Genomic DNA, 19,771 nt, shown 5'->3' with positions numbered 1-19,771 from the left:
AAGTATTTAAATTAAATGACCTGGCCTTTCTAAATTCTGTGTACTTGTTAAGTTGATAGATGGATGTTATATTTATACTTGGTGAGGGCTCTTGTGAAGAAGCCCCCCTCTCTCAGCTGCAGGGCTGCTGACTGCAGGTTGAATTCTGCCTTACTGGCCACATGGCACGCAGGGAAACAGATGGGTAATAAGGTCACCACAGACATACCTCTCAGTAGCACAGACAAATTGCAGACGCACCAGCTGTGCTGAGTCAGGACAACATTAGACTCAGGGGAATTGAATTAAGATCTCTTTTTGTATTAGAGAAGTTGTTGCTCTGTGTGTTGTGGAGGCTTTCGGTTAATGGAAATGTAATAACAAAAAGGCCCTGAAAACCTCTTTTTCTAAATCAGCTTATTTAATATGAATGCTGGCTTTCTACATAAACACTATTTTCTGCCAAAGTTGCAATAGTTTTTCATCTCAGAGGTGATGTTATAAAAAGATTACTAGTTCCACCAGCAGGTGAAAACTTATTCAGTGATTCTATTACTTTTGTACAGACAATCATGGTTTCCATAGAACTTATTCTGCTGACTCTGGTGATTCAATTACTTCACCGTTTGTACCAACATGAGGTTGAGAGATTATTGACATTATTTGTTTCTATTAAAATAGAAGTACAGTGTGTTTATTGCTAATTAGCAAATGTTAGCTTAAGATGTTAAAACAACTAACCGCTAAATAACAATCAAATATTTTGAGGTGGAAAAGAAATGGTGGGGCAACAACCTTTTGGACAGATTCAAAACCAGAAGTTACACACTTCACATAATGTGTTATTTCACACTTATTTCACACAATTTACACTGAGCACAGTTCTCCTGTTCACGTCCACGTTTGTGTACGCTGTCAGTTTGGGTTAGCTCTGTTAGCTCTGTCGGGCTAGCCCAATTCCGCGCGTTGTCCTGCGTACATGTTTTGTAATCCTCCCAGAAAGATGCTTGAGATGCTGAATGTGTGTTCTTGACCGGGTACAATTTGGACACACAATAAGTAAAACAGCGTTGCCTCTGACAAGCTAGCAGTCAGAAGAAAGCTAGCAGTTAGCCATTTTCACGGAAAAACACTCCACGTCAAATCTGCTTATTTTTGTTTGTAACAATATACTGCTGACTTGTAGTCAGAAAAGCAGACTTTTAAATGTGTGCTGTATCCTCTAACAACTACTAACAAAAGACAACAGTAGTTGGCCCATAGCCAATCAAATTGCAGCAGGGCAACAGACAATCTTTCTAGCACCACTGTGGTATCGAATGTGTGCCGACCCAATACGTTCATTCATGATTCTGTTGATTGCCAACGGCTTTGAGCATGCGCATTGTGTTCCCACACTGACTTGACATTGCGCAAGACTATGAACCAACATATAGCCCGAGCCAGGTGCATTTAAAAACATTATTTTAAAATATTATATTCAGCCACTGCCCATAAATTGTAGAATAATAAAGAACAGCAGCAATTGAGGATTTTCTTGTCATGCATTAATACAGTAATATCATTTTTAAATTACAACTAAAACCCAACTTCTTTCTACTGCCAGCAGAAAGCTTTATTTACACTCAAAATGCAATTGTCCATGTATGTGAAATCTACGGTGGCCTGAAGCAAATACACAATACAAGCAAAGGAAATATCAACTTGATGACACAAAAGCTGCAAGAAGCAAACAACAAAACAAACTGTTTCCGGTGACACTTAAAAAGTGATGCACAAGGCTGGGACACGCATCGCTTGTCGTTGCCATTTGTGGATTATGAATTTATTGAAGGCGGTTTATCTGTCAGTGGTGTTGAAAAAAAGCTGGAAAATATCTGAATCATACCTCACAATGACGGATAGCACTTCAGTAACCTCGTAAGCCACAAAGCATGACCACAGAAAGCATGGCAACAGAAAGCACAGAAAGCATGGCCACAGAAAGCACAGAAAGCATGGCCACAGAAAGCACAGAGAGCATGGCAACAGAAAGCACAGAAAGCATGGCCACAGAAAGCACAGAAAGCATGGCCACAGAAAGCACAGAAAGCATGGCCACAGAAAGCACAGAAAGCATGGCCACAGAAAGCACAGAAAGCATGGCCACAGAAAGCACAGAAAGCATGGCCACAGAAAGCACACAAAGCATGGCCACAGAAAGCACACAAAGCATGACCACAGAAAGCATGGCACAGAAAGCACAGAGAGCATGGCCACAGAAAGCATGGCACAGAAAGCACAGAGAGCATGGCCACAGAGAGCACAGAGATCATGGCCACAGAAAGCATGGCACAGAAAGCACAGAGAGCATGGCCACAGAAAGCACAGAGAGCATGGCCACAGAGAGCACAGAGATCATGGCCACAGAAAGCACAGAGATGATGGCCACAGAGAGCACAGAGAGCATGGCCACAGAAAGCACAGAGATCATGGCCACAGAAAGCATAGAGATCATGGCCACAGAAAGCACAGAGATCATGGCCACAGAAAGCACAGAGAGCATGGCCACAGAAAGCACAGAGAGCATGGCCACAGAAAGCACAGAGAGCATGGCCACAGAAAGCACAGAGAGCATGGCCACAGAGAGCACAGAGATCATGGCCACAGAGAGCACAGAGATCATGACCACAGAAAGCACAGAGATCATGGCCACAGAGAGCACAGAGATCATGGCCACAGAAAGCACAGAGATGATGGCCACAGAGAGCACAGAGATCATGGCCACAGAAAGCACAGAGAGCATGGCCACAGAAAGCACAGAGAGCATGGCCACAGAAAGCATGGCACAGAAAGCACAGAGAGCATGGCCACAGAGAGCACAGAGATCATGGCCACAGAAAGAATGGCACAGAAAGCACAGAGAGCATGGCCACAGAAAGCACAGAGAGCATGGCCACAGAGAGCACAGAGATCATGGCCACAGAAAGCACAGAGATGATGGCCACAGAGAGCACAGAGATCATGGCCACAGAAAGCACAGAGATCATGGCCACAGAAAGCACAGAGATCATGGCCACAGAAAGCACAGAGAGCATGGCCACAGAAAGCACAGAGAGCATGGCCACAGAAAGCACAGAGAGCATGGCCACAGAGAGCACAGAGATCATGGCCACAGAGAGCACAGAGATCATGGCCACAGAAAGCACAGAGATCATGGCCACAGAGAGCACAGAGATCATGGCCACAGAAAGCACAGAGATCATGGCCACAGAGAGCACAGAGATCATGGCCACAGAGAGCACAGAGATCATGGCCACAGAAAGCACAGAGATCATGGCCACAGAGAGCACAGAGATCATGGCCACAGAAAGCACAGAGATCATGGCCACAGAGAGCACAGAGAGCATGGCCACAGAAAGCACAGAGAGCATGGCCACAGAAAGCACAGAGAGCATGGCCACAGAGAGCACAGAGATCATGGCCACAGAAAGCACAGAGATCATGGCCACAGAGAGCACAGAGATCATGGCCACAGAAAGCACAGAGATCATGGCCACAGAAAGCACAGAGAGCATGGCCACAGAAAGCACAGAGAGCATGGCCACAGAAAGCACAGAGAGCATGGCCACAGAAAGCACAGAGAGCATGGCCACAGAGAGCACAGAGATCATGGCCACAGAAAGCATGGCACAGAGAGCACAGAGAGCATGGCCACAGAGAGCACAGAGAGAATGAGCACAGAGAGCATGGCCACAGAGAGCATGGCCTCAGCCGTGTGAATCACGTTTTTGTGTCACCTTGAAACTGTTTCCGTTGTTTCGAGCTTCAGGTTGGTGAAGATGTTTCTTCATTTGCTTGTGTTGTTTCTATTGGCAGAAATCTCATCCACAGCTAGAGACGAGCAAGCTTTTGTGTTCACTTACCTAATAGACTTCTCACCTAATTCATAATCTGAACGTATGTACTTCTCATGATGTATAACATTTTCTTTATTTGCATTTGGATGTAGAAACACAAAACACCAAAATCCTTATTTAAACACTTTTATTTTACAATAATACTGCCTGTGTGGGACAGGTCATTAAATTATTACATATTTTCAAACAAACAGGCACATTAACTTCTTTATTGTGGCTTATTCACCTACATTTAAAAAAACTCTTATTCTGTATCCCTGTAGTTTTTGATTCAGAGTAAGCACTGTAATAATTACAACACCTTGCACAGTTAGAGAACCAAAACTACACATATCTTTAAATTAACCAACATATAAACGGTACACTACCTTACAGGTTTGGCGAATAAAAATCTGTGTTCAGTGCATAATGTGCATGGCATGGGAGAAGATACATTCATCACCCGGCTGACCGCAGTTTGGCCGCTTCAGTCATCTGCGTCGGAGCTGTCCACTGGGTCGGTGTTGTGGGTCAGCATGTAGTTGTCCATGTCGATGGAGGGACAGTTGTGGATGGAGTAACGCAGACGCTCGGCAAGGATGGCCTGGCTCGTGTACGGCGGCAGGCGAAACAGGAAGAAGCAGGTCTGTGCAGTGGGGAGGCCGTTGACGGGCTGAAGGAAACGATAAGGGAACAAAAGTTTATTATTTTTACTAGTAATACGTTTCACCTTGTGAACGGGTTTGTGATTTTGTGAGATGACCTCACCCGGTCAACCTTGATGATTTGGAACTTCTGCGTGATATCCGCGGGGTTGGAAGGCAACCTGGACCGGCCAGAGACGAAACGTAGGAAAAGCACTCGCTCCTCATTGGTGAACTCCTCCAAGCTCTGCCAAAACCAGCCAACGAGCTGGTGGCTCTCCGTGATGTCACGGTAACGGACCAGCTTCTTCAGCATCTCAACAGAGACCTCTGGCAGGCCACAGACCAGCTGCTCCAGCTGCTGTGCTGTGAGCAGGGAGAGGAGGGGCACAGGGATGATGGTGGACATGCCCTCTCTGACTGCTGCCACCTGGACACCAAATAAAAAAAAAACAACGTAAGCTTTGATACTTCTGAAGAGGACATAAAGGGAACAACGGCACAACAAACAGTCTGTCTGGTGAGCACTAATGGAAACTGGTGGGCAGACTGGGTGTTTAAAATGGATGAGTTTCACATACAGTGGAGAGAAATCACCACCAAAGTTTTTATGGTATAACAATATCATCCATGTGGGTCAGGTCTGTTTGGTAAATTTGGTAAATTAATTTTAATCCAGCCACTTTGGTGTATCCTAAAGAAATATGATGTTACAGTTAATTATACTCGAATACTTTTACATGCTTTAATGTTCAAAAACCATTATTATTCTCATAACTGTTTGTCTGAATATACCTGTATTCACCCTCTGTCTTACATGATTTAGCGCCTGTCTCTTTAAGCCCCTCCAAAAAATGATTGCATTTTTCGAGAAAGTTTTGGTGCACCTTTGCAAGTGTTCTCAAGCCGTTGGTGGAGATACTCAAATGCGGGCCGATATATTCTTATGAGGCCAAATCTGAATGGCTTGTTAAACCCCATGTCTACAGCTTACAGTTTGATGAGGCACTCCAGATACCCAAATGTACGTGCACATGAAAAAGCGAGTTTCTCATGATATGTCCCCGTTAACAGTTCAAACCCATCAAACCTGTGAATCCATTTCATGCAGCCTGTAGTGTAGAGCTCGCTCCACATATTCAGTCCGGTTGGCGAAGGTCAGCGAGATGTTTTGACCTCCGGGAACTATAGGTACCAGCCTTCCATCTGCACTGTGGGCCATTAAGGAGTCTAGTGGGATCATCTTCAGAGGGAGTGAACAAAGGTTAGCAGAGAAAAAGGAAGTTGTGATACAGAATATAAAAGAAAGGTATTAAAACAAGTTGTATAACATCTCACCACATGGAAATTATCCTCAGTGATTCCACTGTTTTCCAGGTGAAGGATGCCTTGGAGGGTGCGGTGGGTGAGCAGATCCACCTCCTCCAGGTCAGCCCCCCCCAATGGCATCGAGCAGAGCTGCTTCCACACCCATGGAGCCAGATGCAAGTCCAGAGGTTTCTTGGTGCGGATGGCCACAGCCATGAGGATGCCCAGGAAGCGAAACTGGACCATGTGATCCTCTGAGAGTGCCGCTGGGTTCAACAGGAACCTGTTGCGGTACACAGCCCAACGGAAGAGGTAAAGATTGTGAAATGTGATGTTTCGTTATGCTTGAACTGTTTCTGTTGGGGACTATTAAAAACATAAACTGCACCTGTCAGTGTTACTGCCCACATCTGCAAAGCTGTTGGGAGTATGAATCAGGAGTTCCACCACACCAGACTGTAACTCCTGGTGAAAACATATTATTGTCAATTTACAAAAAGCAGAGAATATTCCAGGCTGCCTTTTTAGTTATCTCTGTTGAGACCTGCGTGGTTTCCATCCTAACCTGGCACATCTCAGTGATGGTGTCATCAAACACTCCTCCGGCATCGTCGGCTCCCTCTCCGACAAGCTTGACCTTCCAGGCTCGTGACGGAAGCCGCAGCTCCAGAGGATTCAGGCTCACCACTTGCTTTGCGATCTGCACAAAGATGGGCTTGCTCGAACGCCCTCTGTGGGAGCGTAAAGGAGAGGACATCGATCAAAGTGTTAACGAACAAATACCATCAGATATAAAAAACAAACTGCAAAATGGCAACATACAACCAAAACAACTAAGGTGCCGGACACAAGTCCTGAAATGCGAATTAGCCCAGCGTTTGGCCCGTTTTACGAGACATTCAGATTCTGCCAGCGGTCTGAATATTATGGTCGTCCTTACCGTGTGGAAATCCGTTTCACAGTTATCTGTGGGCCGTATGTTTTGCCCTGGGTCATAGTTCTGCCGATGGAGCGCACTAGAGGCAGAGTGTTGACCTTGGGCGACAGAAGACCTCTGAGATCCCCCCGAATGATGGCTGACGTCCCTGAACTATAGCGTGACGTGGACACCTGGATACAGTGCAGGACAGGGAATAAAGAAGGAGGAAGTGAATGAGGCATTACAATAAAACACAAATGACAGTGAAGCACAGCTAAGACTAACAAAGAGCAGGTGCATGATTCTAAGCAGGAATTCCCCCCCAAAGAAATGTATCCTAATATTTATTTTAACAGATTAAAAAGGGCAAAAAATGGAATCAACATTTACCGGATTCTTGGTGTCGAGGTTGAGCAGCCTCCAGGACTTGTACATGAGGTCAGAGAAGTGGTAGAGTACCCTGAGGCGCATGCTGAGGACATCAGGGCTGCAGTCTTTCAGAGTGTTGTACTGGGGAGGAACTGACTGGGGAAGGCCTAGCTGGAAACTTCCAGAGCCACCTGGAGATGAAGGCGACACATTGAATCCCAATCCCTTTCATGGATCATAGGTACAAAGAGTATTTGTGCGTGTACTGCAGGACTGAGTGTGTACCTGAGTTTTTCATCGAGGTAGAGGGGGTGGTCCATGCTGAGCTGTGACAGCGGCCAGCTGAGATCTGTCTTATGTTTTTCCCCTGGAGGCTTGTTATGAGCGTGGGCTCCTTCACTGTGTTGGAATGTCCAAGGCCAAGCTGGAACACACACATGAGACAACAATAGTGTTTCTGATGTGCAATGAAAGCAAACCTCAAGATTGTCAACGTTTATAGTTTTATATTAGAAGACGTTGGATACCTGTCCCTCACTGTTGCAGCCCCAGGCATAGACGTCTCCAGTGGAGGACAGGGCGAGCACATGTTCACAGCCCATAGCAATGTCTTCTATGAACAGCCCCTCCAGAGACGGCACCACCTGGGGGCAGGATTTATTCTTCAGCATGGAGTCCGGCAGGCCGATCAGACGCTCTGCAGGATGAACAAAAGGAGGCCTGAGCGTCAATACATCATTTATTAGTTGATTTATATGTTGTATTAATAATCTGAATCAAGTAAAAGGTACAATATTTCCTTCTGAGATGTAGTGGAATAGAAGTATAAAGTAGCATAACATGGAAATACTCCATTACAAGCATCTCAAAATTGTACTTTAGTACAGATCCAAAAGACCCAGGTAATAAATCCTTTTTGAATTACTTAAATACCCAATGTGTCGTATTTGAAAAGTTCGGGTTTAGGACAACTACAAACATTTTTACACTTTTATGATGTATGTACAAACGAGATTAGATGAAATCTTCATATGTTTTTTAAAGGGTCAAGTTAAGCATTTCCAATTGCATTATTTACACTAAGTAAGAAACACTGCAAGTGAATAAAGACCGTTCAACAACAATATTTCTCCCACCACTTGTAAAAAACGTACCTTGTCCAAATGTGTAAACATGTCCATCACAGGCCAACGCCACAGAGAACTGAGTTCCACAACTGACCTTCTTAATTCCCTTGTTGCAAAGCTGCTCCACTTTCTGAAAATAGGAACAGCCAAAAATAATATTTCATCTATACTCTATAAAAGCGTTCAATGTAAACTGAAATAAGTGAATAAATACTTAAAGCCATGGATAAAAAAGTCCCTTCATTTGAGCCTTTGTCACCGTTAACGCACCTGAGGGTAGTATTTAGCTGTAGAGGAGCCTGTTCCCAGTTTGCCATAATCGCCATCTCCAAATGCCCACACAAGCATGCCATCCAGGGACAGCACCAGTGTGTGGTTGAGACCACAGGACACCTGAGAAAGATAACCACGTTAGCTTTGTTGCGTAATATAAAAAAACTGTGGAGACCGCATCACCGTCAGAGTTTAATTAAAGCAAACACAGCCTGTTTCTTACCTGTCCCACATGATATCCCTCCAGAGCAGCAACCCTTTCAGGCAGCATCTTGTTGGATGTTGACCTTTGACCCAGACGACCAGACTCACCACTGCCGAAGGTGAACAGTTTCCCGTCTGCTGTTACTACAGCTGAGTGCCGGAAACCACAAGCAAGCTGGGAAGAGACAGAAAAGCAATATGGAAGTTTCAGAAAATATAGAGATTCATTCATTTGTCTAACATTTCAATTGTATTTATATATATTTTTAAACTTTATTGAACATCTTCAAATAACAAAGAGGCATTGTCATTGTTAAACACATCTAACAATAATCACAAACAGCAGACTGAGAAGGAGAACGGGGGAAAATAAAAGTTACAACTAAATACAATAAATAGTAATAATAATAATAATAATAATAATAATAATAATAATAATAATAATAATAATTATAATAATAATAATAATAATAATAGTAATGAATACAATAAAATAAATAAAACATAACTTAAACTTAACTTCAGGGGGCTTATTCAACATTTAACAAAAAATAACAAAATAAACTCCTCTTTTTAAGTTATTTTAGAATTGAAAGAAGATTTTCAAGTCAAATGGAGCAACTTAAAAAGAAATCTACATTTGTGTATATAAAATTGACCCATAATCAAAATATCATAACACAAATATTCTTTGTTTTGCATAAAAACACCAAACTCAACAATATGACATTGAAAAACAGGTATTACGTGTAGAAAACGTTCCTGCGATTCAATATCTTTTTTGACAAACTGTACAAACACTTCAGACGTAGCTCTGTTGGAACTTTTTTGGACTTCAAAATCGGGTTTATTTTTACCTGTACGACCTCTTCTCCTTGTAAGGCCTCTATCTGTTTGGGTCTCCTCTGCCTTTCACTGTTGCCGTGGCCCAGTTTTCCGAAATCTCCATCTCCCCAACTGAACACCTCCCCAGTCTCAGTCAGGGCCATGGAGTGTCCATCGGATCCACAGGACGTCACCAGCTGAGTCACCACATATCCTGCTCGCAGATCAAAGACTCAGTAAAGCTCAACTTATAAAACTAAGAATAAGGAGAAACATCATTAATTAGCCCTAAGTAGAAGCCACCACATTAAATTGCAGAACTGCAATGAAAATGTGTTTTTTCCTCTTTCTGTTGTGGATACAAACATCGCTTGAGGTAAGAATGCAAATTCGTGAAAAACATCCAAAAGCAGAACGGCTCTGACACGAGTTCTTCGGCCCTGGATAAAAAGTGTACCTTGAAAAGCAGAGATGATAGTGGGGACATATAGATCATCAGAATTCCCCTGGCCCAGTCTGCCATATTGTCCTTCTCCTACGGCCAGTACGGTCCCATTGGACTGGACCAGGAAGGAACAGTTCTGTCCACACACAACCTGAAAGACAATGAGAACAGAGAAAAATGAGTGAAGAGTAGAGACCAAGGAGAAAGTGTCCTGAGTGAAAAAGTTGTTACCTGCTGTGTCTGTAACAGAGAGGGTGCAAGAGTCGGCATCATGAGGTTGGTTCCCATTCCTGCCAGCTGCCCATAACGTCCGTTCCCCCACAAGTACACCTCACTCTTCCCCCCTAGTTGCCAGTCCTAAGAAACACAGCAGGGGAAATTGAATTTACAACTATATACTGTGTATATATGTATCTATAAATCTATTCTAACACTCTCCAGCTAAAAGAAAACACTATCTCATTGTGCGGACAGACGGTGAACTAAAGAGAAATGTAAGTTAAAGAAAGCATCCTTATTGTGTGTTCGGTGTACCGTTTTAAAAACGGCTGAGTGGTTACCTCTGGTCTGATGGTGGCCCATGACATCAGCTGTTCATCCATCCTGAAGCTCCACTTACTATTGTCCTAAAGAGAGAGAAGTCTGTCAACAGATGCCTACATTGGGGAAACTTGTGTCTATTGCAGTCAATTCAGATTCATAAAACATGTCCAACAATTTCCTAATAAAACTAGAAACGTTCCCTCAGTAGAGTACAGATCTCTAAACATTTTCTAAATTGGTACAAAAAGTATTAGGCTGATGGGTCTAGTAGTATGCAAGATTTACAGCGGACAGACGGATACACACACGCACAAAGACGATTGTCACCACTCACTAGTGCTTTGGTGATTTCAACGACATCCACCTCCTGAAACTCTGAAAGATTGAAGGATTCTGGGAAGGCAGTACCGCTGGCAATAGCCTCAGCGCTGCGGACAGTAGTGGCGTAAGTGGCGAGCCAGCTCCACTCTGAAGGGCAGCAGTGGGCATCAGGACTTGTGTGGTGTGGAGGGCGTGGGTAACGGCACAGGTGTTTCTCTAAGGACAATCCAACAGTCAAGGAGGCCAGGCTCTGCAGGAAGGCACTGTGGACTAGCTGGTCACCGGCTGCCACATGGGTCTGCGTTAAGAGACAAAATTCAAAAATCACGTCTCAGCTGAGGCCCACAAACCAACAGAACAAGAAACTATATAAAGCTTCAGTAATGACCCGCTCATAGCTGTACTGCGCCTGCAACAGCAAGGGCAGCCTCTCCAGGAAGACGGCCAAACAGGGTGCCCGATTTAGACCCAGGATGTTCTGGCTTCTGAGGACCATGCGACAGGAGGCGAGCACATGGTTTTGACCGATCCAGTCAGGGGTGCAGCAGATCAACAAAACATCCTGGAGAAGAAACAATGACAAAACCGAACCGTGAAGCGACAAAAGGCAAGACAATCTGCAAAAAGGTGGGTACTTTTTACTTAATGTATGAATGGCAAATGGACTGCATTCATGTAGCACAGAAGGTGCCACATGCTCACCAGGAGCGGTAAACATTCACACACCGTTTGACTCCAATGTGGATGAAGAAAAGCACTGTGATATTCTGGAAAATATGCTTATTTGCTTTCGTGTCAAAGGTTAGATAAGGAGATTAATAGAATGCCAAATAATAAGTTAAAGCCAGGAGACAGTTAGTTTAGTTTAGCATAGAAACTGCACATGAGTCTTGGAAAATGAAGTTATAAAAGATCCAAATTACCTTTGACCTCCCAAAGCAGGCAGCGACACCCAAGTTTGGTATCCAGGTGGTACTGACGACCGAACCCAGACCCGTAACTGTCTGCAAGACTGAACCATCCTGCAAGACGCACAGAGAAGCAGGAGGATTAAAACTCTAGAAATCAGGACAGATTTATTCTTAGAATATTGCACAATAATAGTTTAATTGTCTGCTAATGTTGAGGGTTAAGTAAGTGATCTTGATGAATGTTGTTAGCTGACCTGTAAAGACCAGATGTTGAGCAGTCCCCCGATCCCTCCAGAGACCAGAGCCAGTCCGCTGGAGCAAAATGAAAGAGACTTCACTGCCGTAATGTGGCCATGAAGTACAAACACACACTTTGCACTGTCCTGCTGTAGAGAAGGAACAGAACTGGATGATTACATGAGCTAAAATAACCATAATAAAATCTTTAGGCCAGTAAAAAACTTCAATTTGGTTTATTGACGTTTTGACACCTACTAATTATATATTTAAAACATGTAATTATCCTGTCTTTTAAAGGATAATTGAATTGTGAACAAATGTAAAGGATAGAAATGACTCAAATATATTTTTAATATTACTGATTTCATCGCAGAACCAGGGTTCCAACAGCAGATGCAAACTGACCTTGACGTCAGTGCTTTTATCCTGGCCCAGGGAGCTGTTCAGTATGTTGGGCAAGGACACAAAAGTACCCCCCTGTGGCAGTGTCCAGACATGCACAGTGCCATTCTGACAACCGCTAAAGAAACATGGAGAGAATTCAAATGAGAATATACAACAAGACATATAAATACCAATCAAAGTTCTTGTATTCACGTATCACGTTACAGCAATCATCCTACAACTACATGCTTCTATTTTCTTTGTAGTGCAGCATTTAGAGTTAGTTATGTAAACTCACGCAGCCACCATGAGCCTGGGATCAGGTGCTCTGCCAGCGACTGGGCACCATTGAGCGATGTTAACGGTGCTGGTGTGAGCGAGGGAGTGGAGGGTCACCCAGGTGCCGCCAGAGCGTCCCAGTATCTTTACGACCTCTGACCTCCCCAAGCAGAGCAGCAAGTGTCCTGTGGGGTCCCATTTAAGAGAACTTACACCGTCCTGTAGAGTGAAGGGGGTTGCATGATAGCGTCTTAATAAGAGAAAATAGAGACACACATTGTCTTTTTGTGTTGTGCTCTGGAGTGCATTTTGCAAACAAACCTGGAAGACTGGAAGAATTAAAGGCTGCTCATTCTCATAGATCTCAGTTGTGGCCAAAAGGATCTTTCCGTTGGGGTAGCCCACTGCGAAAGGCTTGTCCTCGCTGTGCCACGCGACACACTGGGGAGCTAGGAGAGATCGGAAAGATCAATCTCTTTAATGAATAGTTTGACATTTTGAAAAAAAACAGTTTTTACTTGCCGAGAGTTAGATGAAAAGATCAACACCACTCTCAAGTCTGTATGCTTAATATCAGTCTACAGGAAGCAGGTAGTTAGCTTAGCATACTGAAAGTAGAGAGTAAACCTTAGCCTGGCTCGGTCTAAACCTAAAAAAACAAGTCCAGCCAAGAAATAGTTGCAAGTAAATCCCTGTTTCTGTTTGTGCCAACATATCACATGTAGTGAGCTTTAGACGTGCTGCTAGGTGCCTTTTTTACCTTTGCTTCCAGACTGTATGCTAAGCTAAGCTAATCATCTGCTGCCTGTAGCTTTATATTTAACCTATGGACGTTTTTCATTTTGTTAGAGTAAGAAGCTAATGGTTTTAAACTGTAACAGTATGTGTGTGTTGTAGCAGTCCCCTCACCCTCTTTCCTGTGGCAATGGGTAAGTTCGGTGCTCTTTACGTTCAGGTCTATCTGCTGCATTGTGACCTGCAGCCAGCAGAGGGAGCCATCCAGCCGGCCCACCAAGAGGCTCTCAGCAGGTCTGTTCTTACAGGCCGCCGGCTGGTCAAGAACCCACAAACTGAAGGTCTGAGCCCAGCAGAGGGCTGTGATCCGAGACAGCTGAGCCTCCACGTGACAGTGAGATCCTGTAATGTAACACAAAAAATATTATTAGACATCCTATAACTTTTGGTAAGTCGTTAAGCTGCAACATTTCAAGTTACAACCGAAAGCAACCAGAAACGGTCCAGCTGGGTCCTGCCTCGATAGTAGTGATGAAATTAGAGTTATGATATGTTAGTAAAGAGACAGAAAGCCAGACGTACCCCTTATGTTCATGATGTTGATGTGTTTGTTCTCTGGGGCGGCCAGAAAGCTTCCCCCTGTACTCCAGTATACAGGAGACATGTGATGACACCTACTGGCCCTGTCACTGCTTGATCTGTCCGTCTTACTGAAGAAAGAGTCAGAAGAAGGAACAGTTTACAACTATAAGTTCTCTGACGAGATAGAAACCTCTTCTGAAATGTCTAGGTTTGTCGCTGCATCTTTTTATAAAATAAATGTAAAGTTATGACAGTTAGTCACTAACATCGCCTTTTAGCCATTATAGCCAATAACATATAAAGATCTAAGCTTACATTGTGACACAGTTGATACAAGCTACAGCACAGAAGGCATGATAGCCAAACAATCAAAACTAATACCAAGTTCAAGCCCTCAACACATGATATCAGTCCATTCGAGTTAAAAAGTGAATATGAATGGATATTCTTTTAGAATTAGCATTAAACTGTAAAACCCTCATGGACAAAATACAACTGAAAGGAGCAAATAAAACCTGGTGATGCAGGAGAAGGTGGTCTGTAACTCCACAGTGTTCTGGCTGAGGCTCCACAGCTGCACCACCTTGTCCTGGGAGCAGGTAGCCAGCAAACTCTGGTCACTGTTCCAGGAGCAGCTGGTCACCTGAACAGAACAGAAACCTCTCATGATGGGTTGTGAAATACCAAACCTGTCCCCGCTGCATGTATTACTGAAATGTGCTGGTGGCCGAGTTCTCCCCAGGTTCAAGGAGTCTTGTCTGTTTCTCACAGATTGCTTTCTATTCATTATTCATTCAATCTCATCTCCGACCACTTACTGCTCTGCACAGTAATGGTCATTTCTTAGTATTCTCCAGCTTAAGTGCACATTGTTGGCTCACTGTTACTGGATGGCTCTGGCTTTAAGAAATCTACAAAACATCTCATCCTGTTTGACCAATAAGGTTACAACAAAAACAATACACGTCATGTTATAGTGCAGATTACATAGCGAATCCCTCACGTTGTTGTAATGACCTTCCAGCCTCTTCAGAGGACTTTTGCGCAAGTCTCCAGCCAGGTCACTGTATGTTTGTGGCCGATTGGGACCGTCCCTTCCTGTGGCAGCCAAAGCCTGCACCAGCTGCTGCGCTGCCCACTGGCGATGTTTACTGGTCAGCCTGGCAGAGAGGACGCATGCTGCCAGCGCATTAGCCAGCTCCAGAGGACCCACTCTGGCACTTAGGTGGGGTAAAGGGGAAGGAGGCAAGGACGAAGAAGACACCCCTTGGTTTCCTGTATCTAGGCCACACGTGCAGAGGAGAGCTACTATGAATTACAAAAATCACAAGTTTTCAAACACTGTAATAAATAATTAAGACAACTATCTAAGTGAACTTCTTTCTCTCACCATTAGCCTCGTGCGCTGCCTTATCTGGGCTGGAGCAGTGAACACCCTTATCAGTGAGCAGGGACACTAGATTTTGAGTGACCAGGAACGTAGGGGGCATCTGCTCATTGTAGTCCTTCTGTTGCTGGGAGGCAGCGGTTAGACTGGAGTTAAGAAAATCTCTCTGCTGCGGGTCGCTGATGGCCCCAATGTTCACCCCTGTAGCTGCTGCCATCAGGTCCTACAGGCAGTAATATCAAAAAGATATTTTAGTTTTAGAAGTTACATTTGTTCACAATTCAATAATACCAGATAATCACATCTTTAAATGGATTATAATTTCCTCATGTATAAAGAGTAGGGCTTAACAATAAATCAAATGTATACATTGTAAAGTCTTTTACTGACCTAAAGTAACTCTCATAGCAGTTTGTAATTAACATATATGGCCTGATTCACATATAACTAAACGGAGAAAATCTACAACTGAAGATATCTAAGCAGATGTTCAACCAGAAATATTTTGTATTAATAAAATAAATATTACATTTATATATATATATATATATTTTTTTTTTTTTGTTTACTTTATCTACAAACAATTTTGCGATCTCCCTGCAGTACCTCCGCGGACCCCCTGGGGTCACTTTGTCATATATAATTGATTATTGTTATTGTGATATTTCCCAGACCTAGTAATCGGCATATACAGTATTTATAATTAGTGGATTAATTGAAGAAAACTGACCTGAGTGCATATCTCCACCAGCTGCCTGTAAGCAGTAGGGCTGTGGGACACCACACCGCCGATGGCTGAGGTAAGAAAGCTGAGGCAGGTGGAGTTGTTGCGCTCTGTCGGCAGCCCCTTCATACCTGACTCTCTGTCCACACAGGTGTGAGCCCTGCCCCCTGCTGCGAGAGTCATTAACCGAACCAGGATACGGATATCTGCCAGACCCAAGGACTCGAGTCCGTTAGAGTGGCTGCACACTGACGCACTGGAGAGGCAGAGAAAAGAAGACTCTTGAAACCACATTGCATTGGTGCAAAAAAAGTAATCATAAGGGCTATATGTTCTGGTCAAACGTACCTGGAGGCAGTTTGAGACAGTGCTCTCATCACCATGCTGTACGCTAGCAGAATCTGGGCTGTGGAGGTGACTCTTCTTAAAGCTTTTAGTCTATCATGAGAGTCCCTGAGTGATACTGCCTGCTGTCCAAGGCTCAGAGAGGTCTTCTGCTCAACAAGAGCATTCCCTAGTGAGGAAACACACAGAACAAAAAGGCATTATGTTATAGTAAATCACTGCACAAACCCCTGATACATATAGATAAACTCACAGCTTCATATGCCATCTTCAAAACAGTCAAAACACTGGATCACATGGGACAACTGGGACTGCTTTATGTGTGCTTGTGATGCCCAGCTATGATAAACGAGAGGTGAGTCACTCTGCTGCAGTGAGTTTGGCTGTGGTTGGATTCTCCTGCTGCCAACAAACGCAGAGGGAACGTGGGTGTGTGTTACGAGTGGGCTAAATCTTTCATCAGAGAGAAAGTTACAGCAACATGAACAAGAACGCAGTTAGCTATGGAGTCATGTTTACGTGTATGGCCAACAATTTGATATTTAGAGTTGTGCGGATAACAGAATTATAATTGTGGTGGTTGGTTTGTCCGAGTGTCCTAGTCCTGCAGAAAGAAATCATGCAGAGGCAATGTTGACTGATGCAAATAGTGTATTCTTTTTACATTAAGAACTTTATGTGTGTTTATGCATAGACCAGACCAGCACATTCGGGTACCTGTTTTTGGGGGATAGAAAACCGAAGATCCTATAAATGTAATGCAATTTGTCGTTTTTGCATAACAGTTTTGATACATATGTCTAATATTTATTTTGAGACTTTGCTATCATGCCCCTTCAGTGTTTCCCTGTCCAAGAGAGCATCAATGACCCAACACAGGGGCTGGATATTGCCTATCCAGACATCTATACATAGTTATTTGAATCACCAGGTATCACAGGTCAAGTGTTGTCTGTAAATAACCAACCTGTTAATAGCCGACGAATAGAGACGACGATCATACTGTAGTACTGCAGCGGCCTCCCACTTAAGCTCGCTATCCATCAGTAGTAACTGTCACCATTGACATTGCATATTCACGTATCTAATGTGATTATTTCCCCCAACAGGCGCTTGATGACGCGATGCCAGTCTGGTCTATTGTCTTTGAAAGTGCCCCGGCTCGGCCCTTTAAACAGGATACTGTTTGTCTGTTCCCTCATCAACAGGTTTCCATAGAATCGTTCTGCACCCGTCATAAATATCATGCATCATATGCACAACCTTACTTTTCAATGAGGTTATCTTCAGTGTGTTCTAACTACAAACATTTGTCGAGACACTTTTGAACTTAAAGTCACTAAAAATGCATTTAGCAAATGAGAGGATTTTTGGTCTTTCTATACCCAAACATAATACCTTTGGTAGCTACTGCTCTCCTGGGGTCAGCTGAGCTGTAAACGAGGGCTCCGAGGGGATCCGGCTCAGTGAAGGCAATGGGGTCTGGCACCAGCTTCTTCTCCGTCAGCCCCAGTGGTCGCAGCAAAAGCCCAAAGTCCTCCAGTCCGGTCAACTTGTCTGTGTCACACTCGTCTTGGTGGCTCATTTCCCAATCATCTGAGCAAACAGAATCCATCCATATTATAAGAATCATCTTAAACTGCTGTACTACTTTCATTTCAGAGTGACCTTCCCTACCATCAGAAGTGCTGTCCAACTGGCCAATCAAATCAGATGTCAGACCTTTAATCCTGACGCACAAGGAAGACAACAGTGATAAATAACACTACAATACATTACCATTATTAACCGCTATGCGTAGTGCGTTTTCCATCATTTCCTGTATTATCTGCTATACCTTTCATATTTAGAACTTGGGTCGCTCAAGTTTGCAGCCAGATACTTTTCCCTGCAGGAGCTGCAGAGGAGGTAGAAGGGGAAGTTGGAGCCACACTCCCCTTTGAACCAGACATCCACGTAGGCCCCGGTGCTGTCGTAGCCCTTGCGTGCAGCACTCTGACCGCAACCTGGGTGACGGCGCTTTATGTGGTTGTTGAATTGCAGGGTAAGAGTGTTGCACAGCTCACACTTCACCATCTGACTGTGTTCTTCTCCGGCCTATGATAAAGGGCAATAAGATGGATCATGATATCTCTAGTGATGAGGGCAAGGTGAGAACAAATCAGGCTTACATGTATGTTTCAAACAAACCATGAACCACGCAATATTTCCGATTATTATAATTTTTTTAATGTCATCGTTTCCACTCAGGTTTTTATTACAAATAAACACACCTACAGTGAGTTCAAATCATGACTTGCATAACCAAAGTAATCACAAACAGTTTTTTCTGTTATGTTTATGTCTCGCAGCCTTGGTGATGTGTGCGTGTGCGTGTGTCACCTCTACTATCTGGAGCGTGTCTCTCTCCAAGCTGAAGAAAGAGAGGGTGAGCAGGTCCTCGTAGGTTTCTTCATGGTTCGGGTCGTCCATGTAGCCCAGCTCTGACTCCTCAGTGGAGTACGGATGAAACTCCACCTGCTCTGGCCAATCGCTGACCGATGTGTGCTGCTGGTACAGCTGCGGGAGGGGGTTGGGTGATGGCAAGTCTGAAAAGATGGTGTTTGCTTCAAATGAAAATGAACAGTTGGTAAAGGCTTTTTATTTCGAGTCACAGCACAGGTTGATCACAATATTTCAATAAGGTAATGGAAGGTAATGTCTGCTCTAAATGCCACACATGAGCTTCGATGTGTATTTCTTGTTCAATGCTGTGACTCTGACCTGCCCGTCGAAAAGAGGTCCTCTGGCTCGGGCCTGAGCGTCGCCGGCGTGCTGGAGGAGGTCTGTTCCTGGTCAGGTGGACGTCTAAGAAGTTCTCCCTCTCTATCCAGTCGAGCCCTGGCAACAGACTAGAAACAAAAAACATACAGTCCGTCTACTGGTTGTATTCATCACAATAATAACTGAACCAAATTAAAAATGTGTTTTTCAAACCGCTGACCTTTCATTGAGTTGACTGGTGGCCCGCTCGGGACATTGCACCGTCTCCGGCCCATCTGGCGACGGCGTCTCAGGAGCACCCTCCGGTCTGGATGTCTCTCCTGCCTGCTGCTCCTCCGTCAGGGGGTGCTCTAGCATCCAGCTGGCCAACACCTCGATGGTTTGAGAGTCCAAGTCACCTGCTACATCTGGGAGGGACCACAGGGAAGTTCAAAGTGTCAAGAGTTTAAAAGGAAAAAGATGCATCACGGCGTGGTACATGTTCTAATCCGTGTTGGACATCACCACCAGGTGATCATGCGTCTGGTCACTGTCTGAGGTCAGACTGGCACATCTGCTCTGATGATGATACAGAGTGCGTGACAAG

At 44.1% G+C, this 19,771-nt stretch overlaps 1 protein-coding gene across 7 annotated transcripts in view; it reads right to left on the bottom strand.

Moving 5' to 3' along the window:
* Window positions 1-3,988: 3,988 nt before the first annotated feature.
* The window catches only part of LOC115016553 (probable E3 ubiquitin-protein ligase HERC1), a 41,225-nt gene continuing 25,442 nt past the window's right edge, over window positions 3,989-19,771 (bottom strand). For 3 of the 7 annotated variants that reach the window (XM_029444363.1, XM_029444360.1, XM_029444365.1), the window contains 37 exons: window positions 19,406-19,592; window positions 19,186-19,313; window positions 18,805-19,028; window positions 18,260-18,519; window positions 18,100-18,152; window positions 17,821-18,018; window positions 16,426-16,591; window positions 16,084-16,333; window positions 15,357-15,576; window positions 14,970-15,247; window positions 14,482-14,609; window positions 13,967-14,094; window positions 13,559-13,786; window positions 12,971-13,098; window positions 12,669-12,868; window positions 12,392-12,506; window positions 12,001-12,132; window positions 11,759-11,857; window positions 11,224-11,397; window positions 10,849-11,133; window positions 10,532-10,597; window positions 10,203-10,328; window positions 9,984-10,122; window positions 9,559-9,740; window positions 8,721-8,876; window positions 8,495-8,617; window positions 8,252-8,354; window positions 7,625-7,794; window positions 7,383-7,521; window positions 7,119-7,288; window positions 6,750-6,919; window positions 6,375-6,540; window positions 6,198-6,274; window positions 5,840-6,092; window positions 5,592-5,744; window positions 4,626-4,931; window positions 3,989-4,530 (listed from right to left, as the gene is read on the bottom strand). In XM_029444363.1, the coding sequence (XP_029300223.1) occupies window positions 4,345-4,530; window positions 4,626-4,931; window positions 5,592-5,744; window positions 5,840-6,092; window positions 6,198-6,274; window positions 6,375-6,540; window positions 6,750-6,919; window positions 7,119-7,288; window positions 7,383-7,521; window positions 7,625-7,794; window positions 8,252-8,354; window positions 8,495-8,617; window positions 8,721-8,876; window positions 9,559-9,740; window positions 9,984-10,122; window positions 10,203-10,328; window positions 10,532-10,597; window positions 10,849-11,133; window positions 11,224-11,397; window positions 11,759-11,857; window positions 12,001-12,132; window positions 12,392-12,506; window positions 12,669-12,868; window positions 12,971-13,098; window positions 13,559-13,786; window positions 13,967-14,094; window positions 14,482-14,609; window positions 14,970-15,247; window positions 15,357-15,576; window positions 16,084-16,333; window positions 16,426-16,591; window positions 17,821-18,018; window positions 18,100-18,152; window positions 18,260-18,519; window positions 18,805-19,028; window positions 19,186-19,313; window positions 19,406-19,592 (6,266 nt within the window). In that variant the 3' untranslated portion in view covers window positions 3,989-4,344. The remainder of the gene's footprint in view (window positions 4,531-4,625; window positions 4,932-5,591; window positions 5,745-5,839; window positions 6,093-6,197; window positions 6,275-6,374; window positions 6,541-6,749; window positions 6,920-7,118; window positions 7,289-7,382; window positions 7,522-7,624; window positions 7,795-8,251; window positions 8,355-8,494; window positions 8,618-8,720; window positions 8,877-9,558; window positions 9,741-9,983; window positions 10,123-10,202; window positions 10,329-10,531; window positions 10,598-10,848; window positions 11,134-11,223; window positions 11,398-11,758; window positions 11,858-12,000; window positions 12,133-12,391; window positions 12,507-12,668; window positions 12,869-12,970; window positions 13,099-13,558; window positions 13,787-13,966; window positions 14,095-14,481; window positions 14,610-14,969; window positions 15,248-15,356; window positions 15,577-16,083; window positions 16,334-16,425; window positions 16,592-17,820; window positions 18,019-18,099; window positions 18,153-18,259; window positions 18,520-18,804; window positions 19,029-19,185; window positions 19,314-19,405; window positions 19,593-19,771) is intronic. The other 4 variants (XM_029444361.1, XM_029444362.1, XM_029444364.1 and 1 more) reach the window with 4 other exon arrangements.

This window comes from Cottoperca gobio, chromosome 12 (genome assembly GCF_900634415.1).
Source record: "Cottoperca gobio chromosome 12, fCotGob3.1, whole genome shotgun sequence".
Lineage (NCBI taxonomy): Eukaryota > Metazoa > Chordata > Actinopteri > Perciformes > Bovichtidae > Cottoperca > Cottoperca gobio.
Note: the sequence above shows the minus strand (reverse complement) of the source record. Positions and strands in the feature narration are given on the sequence as shown.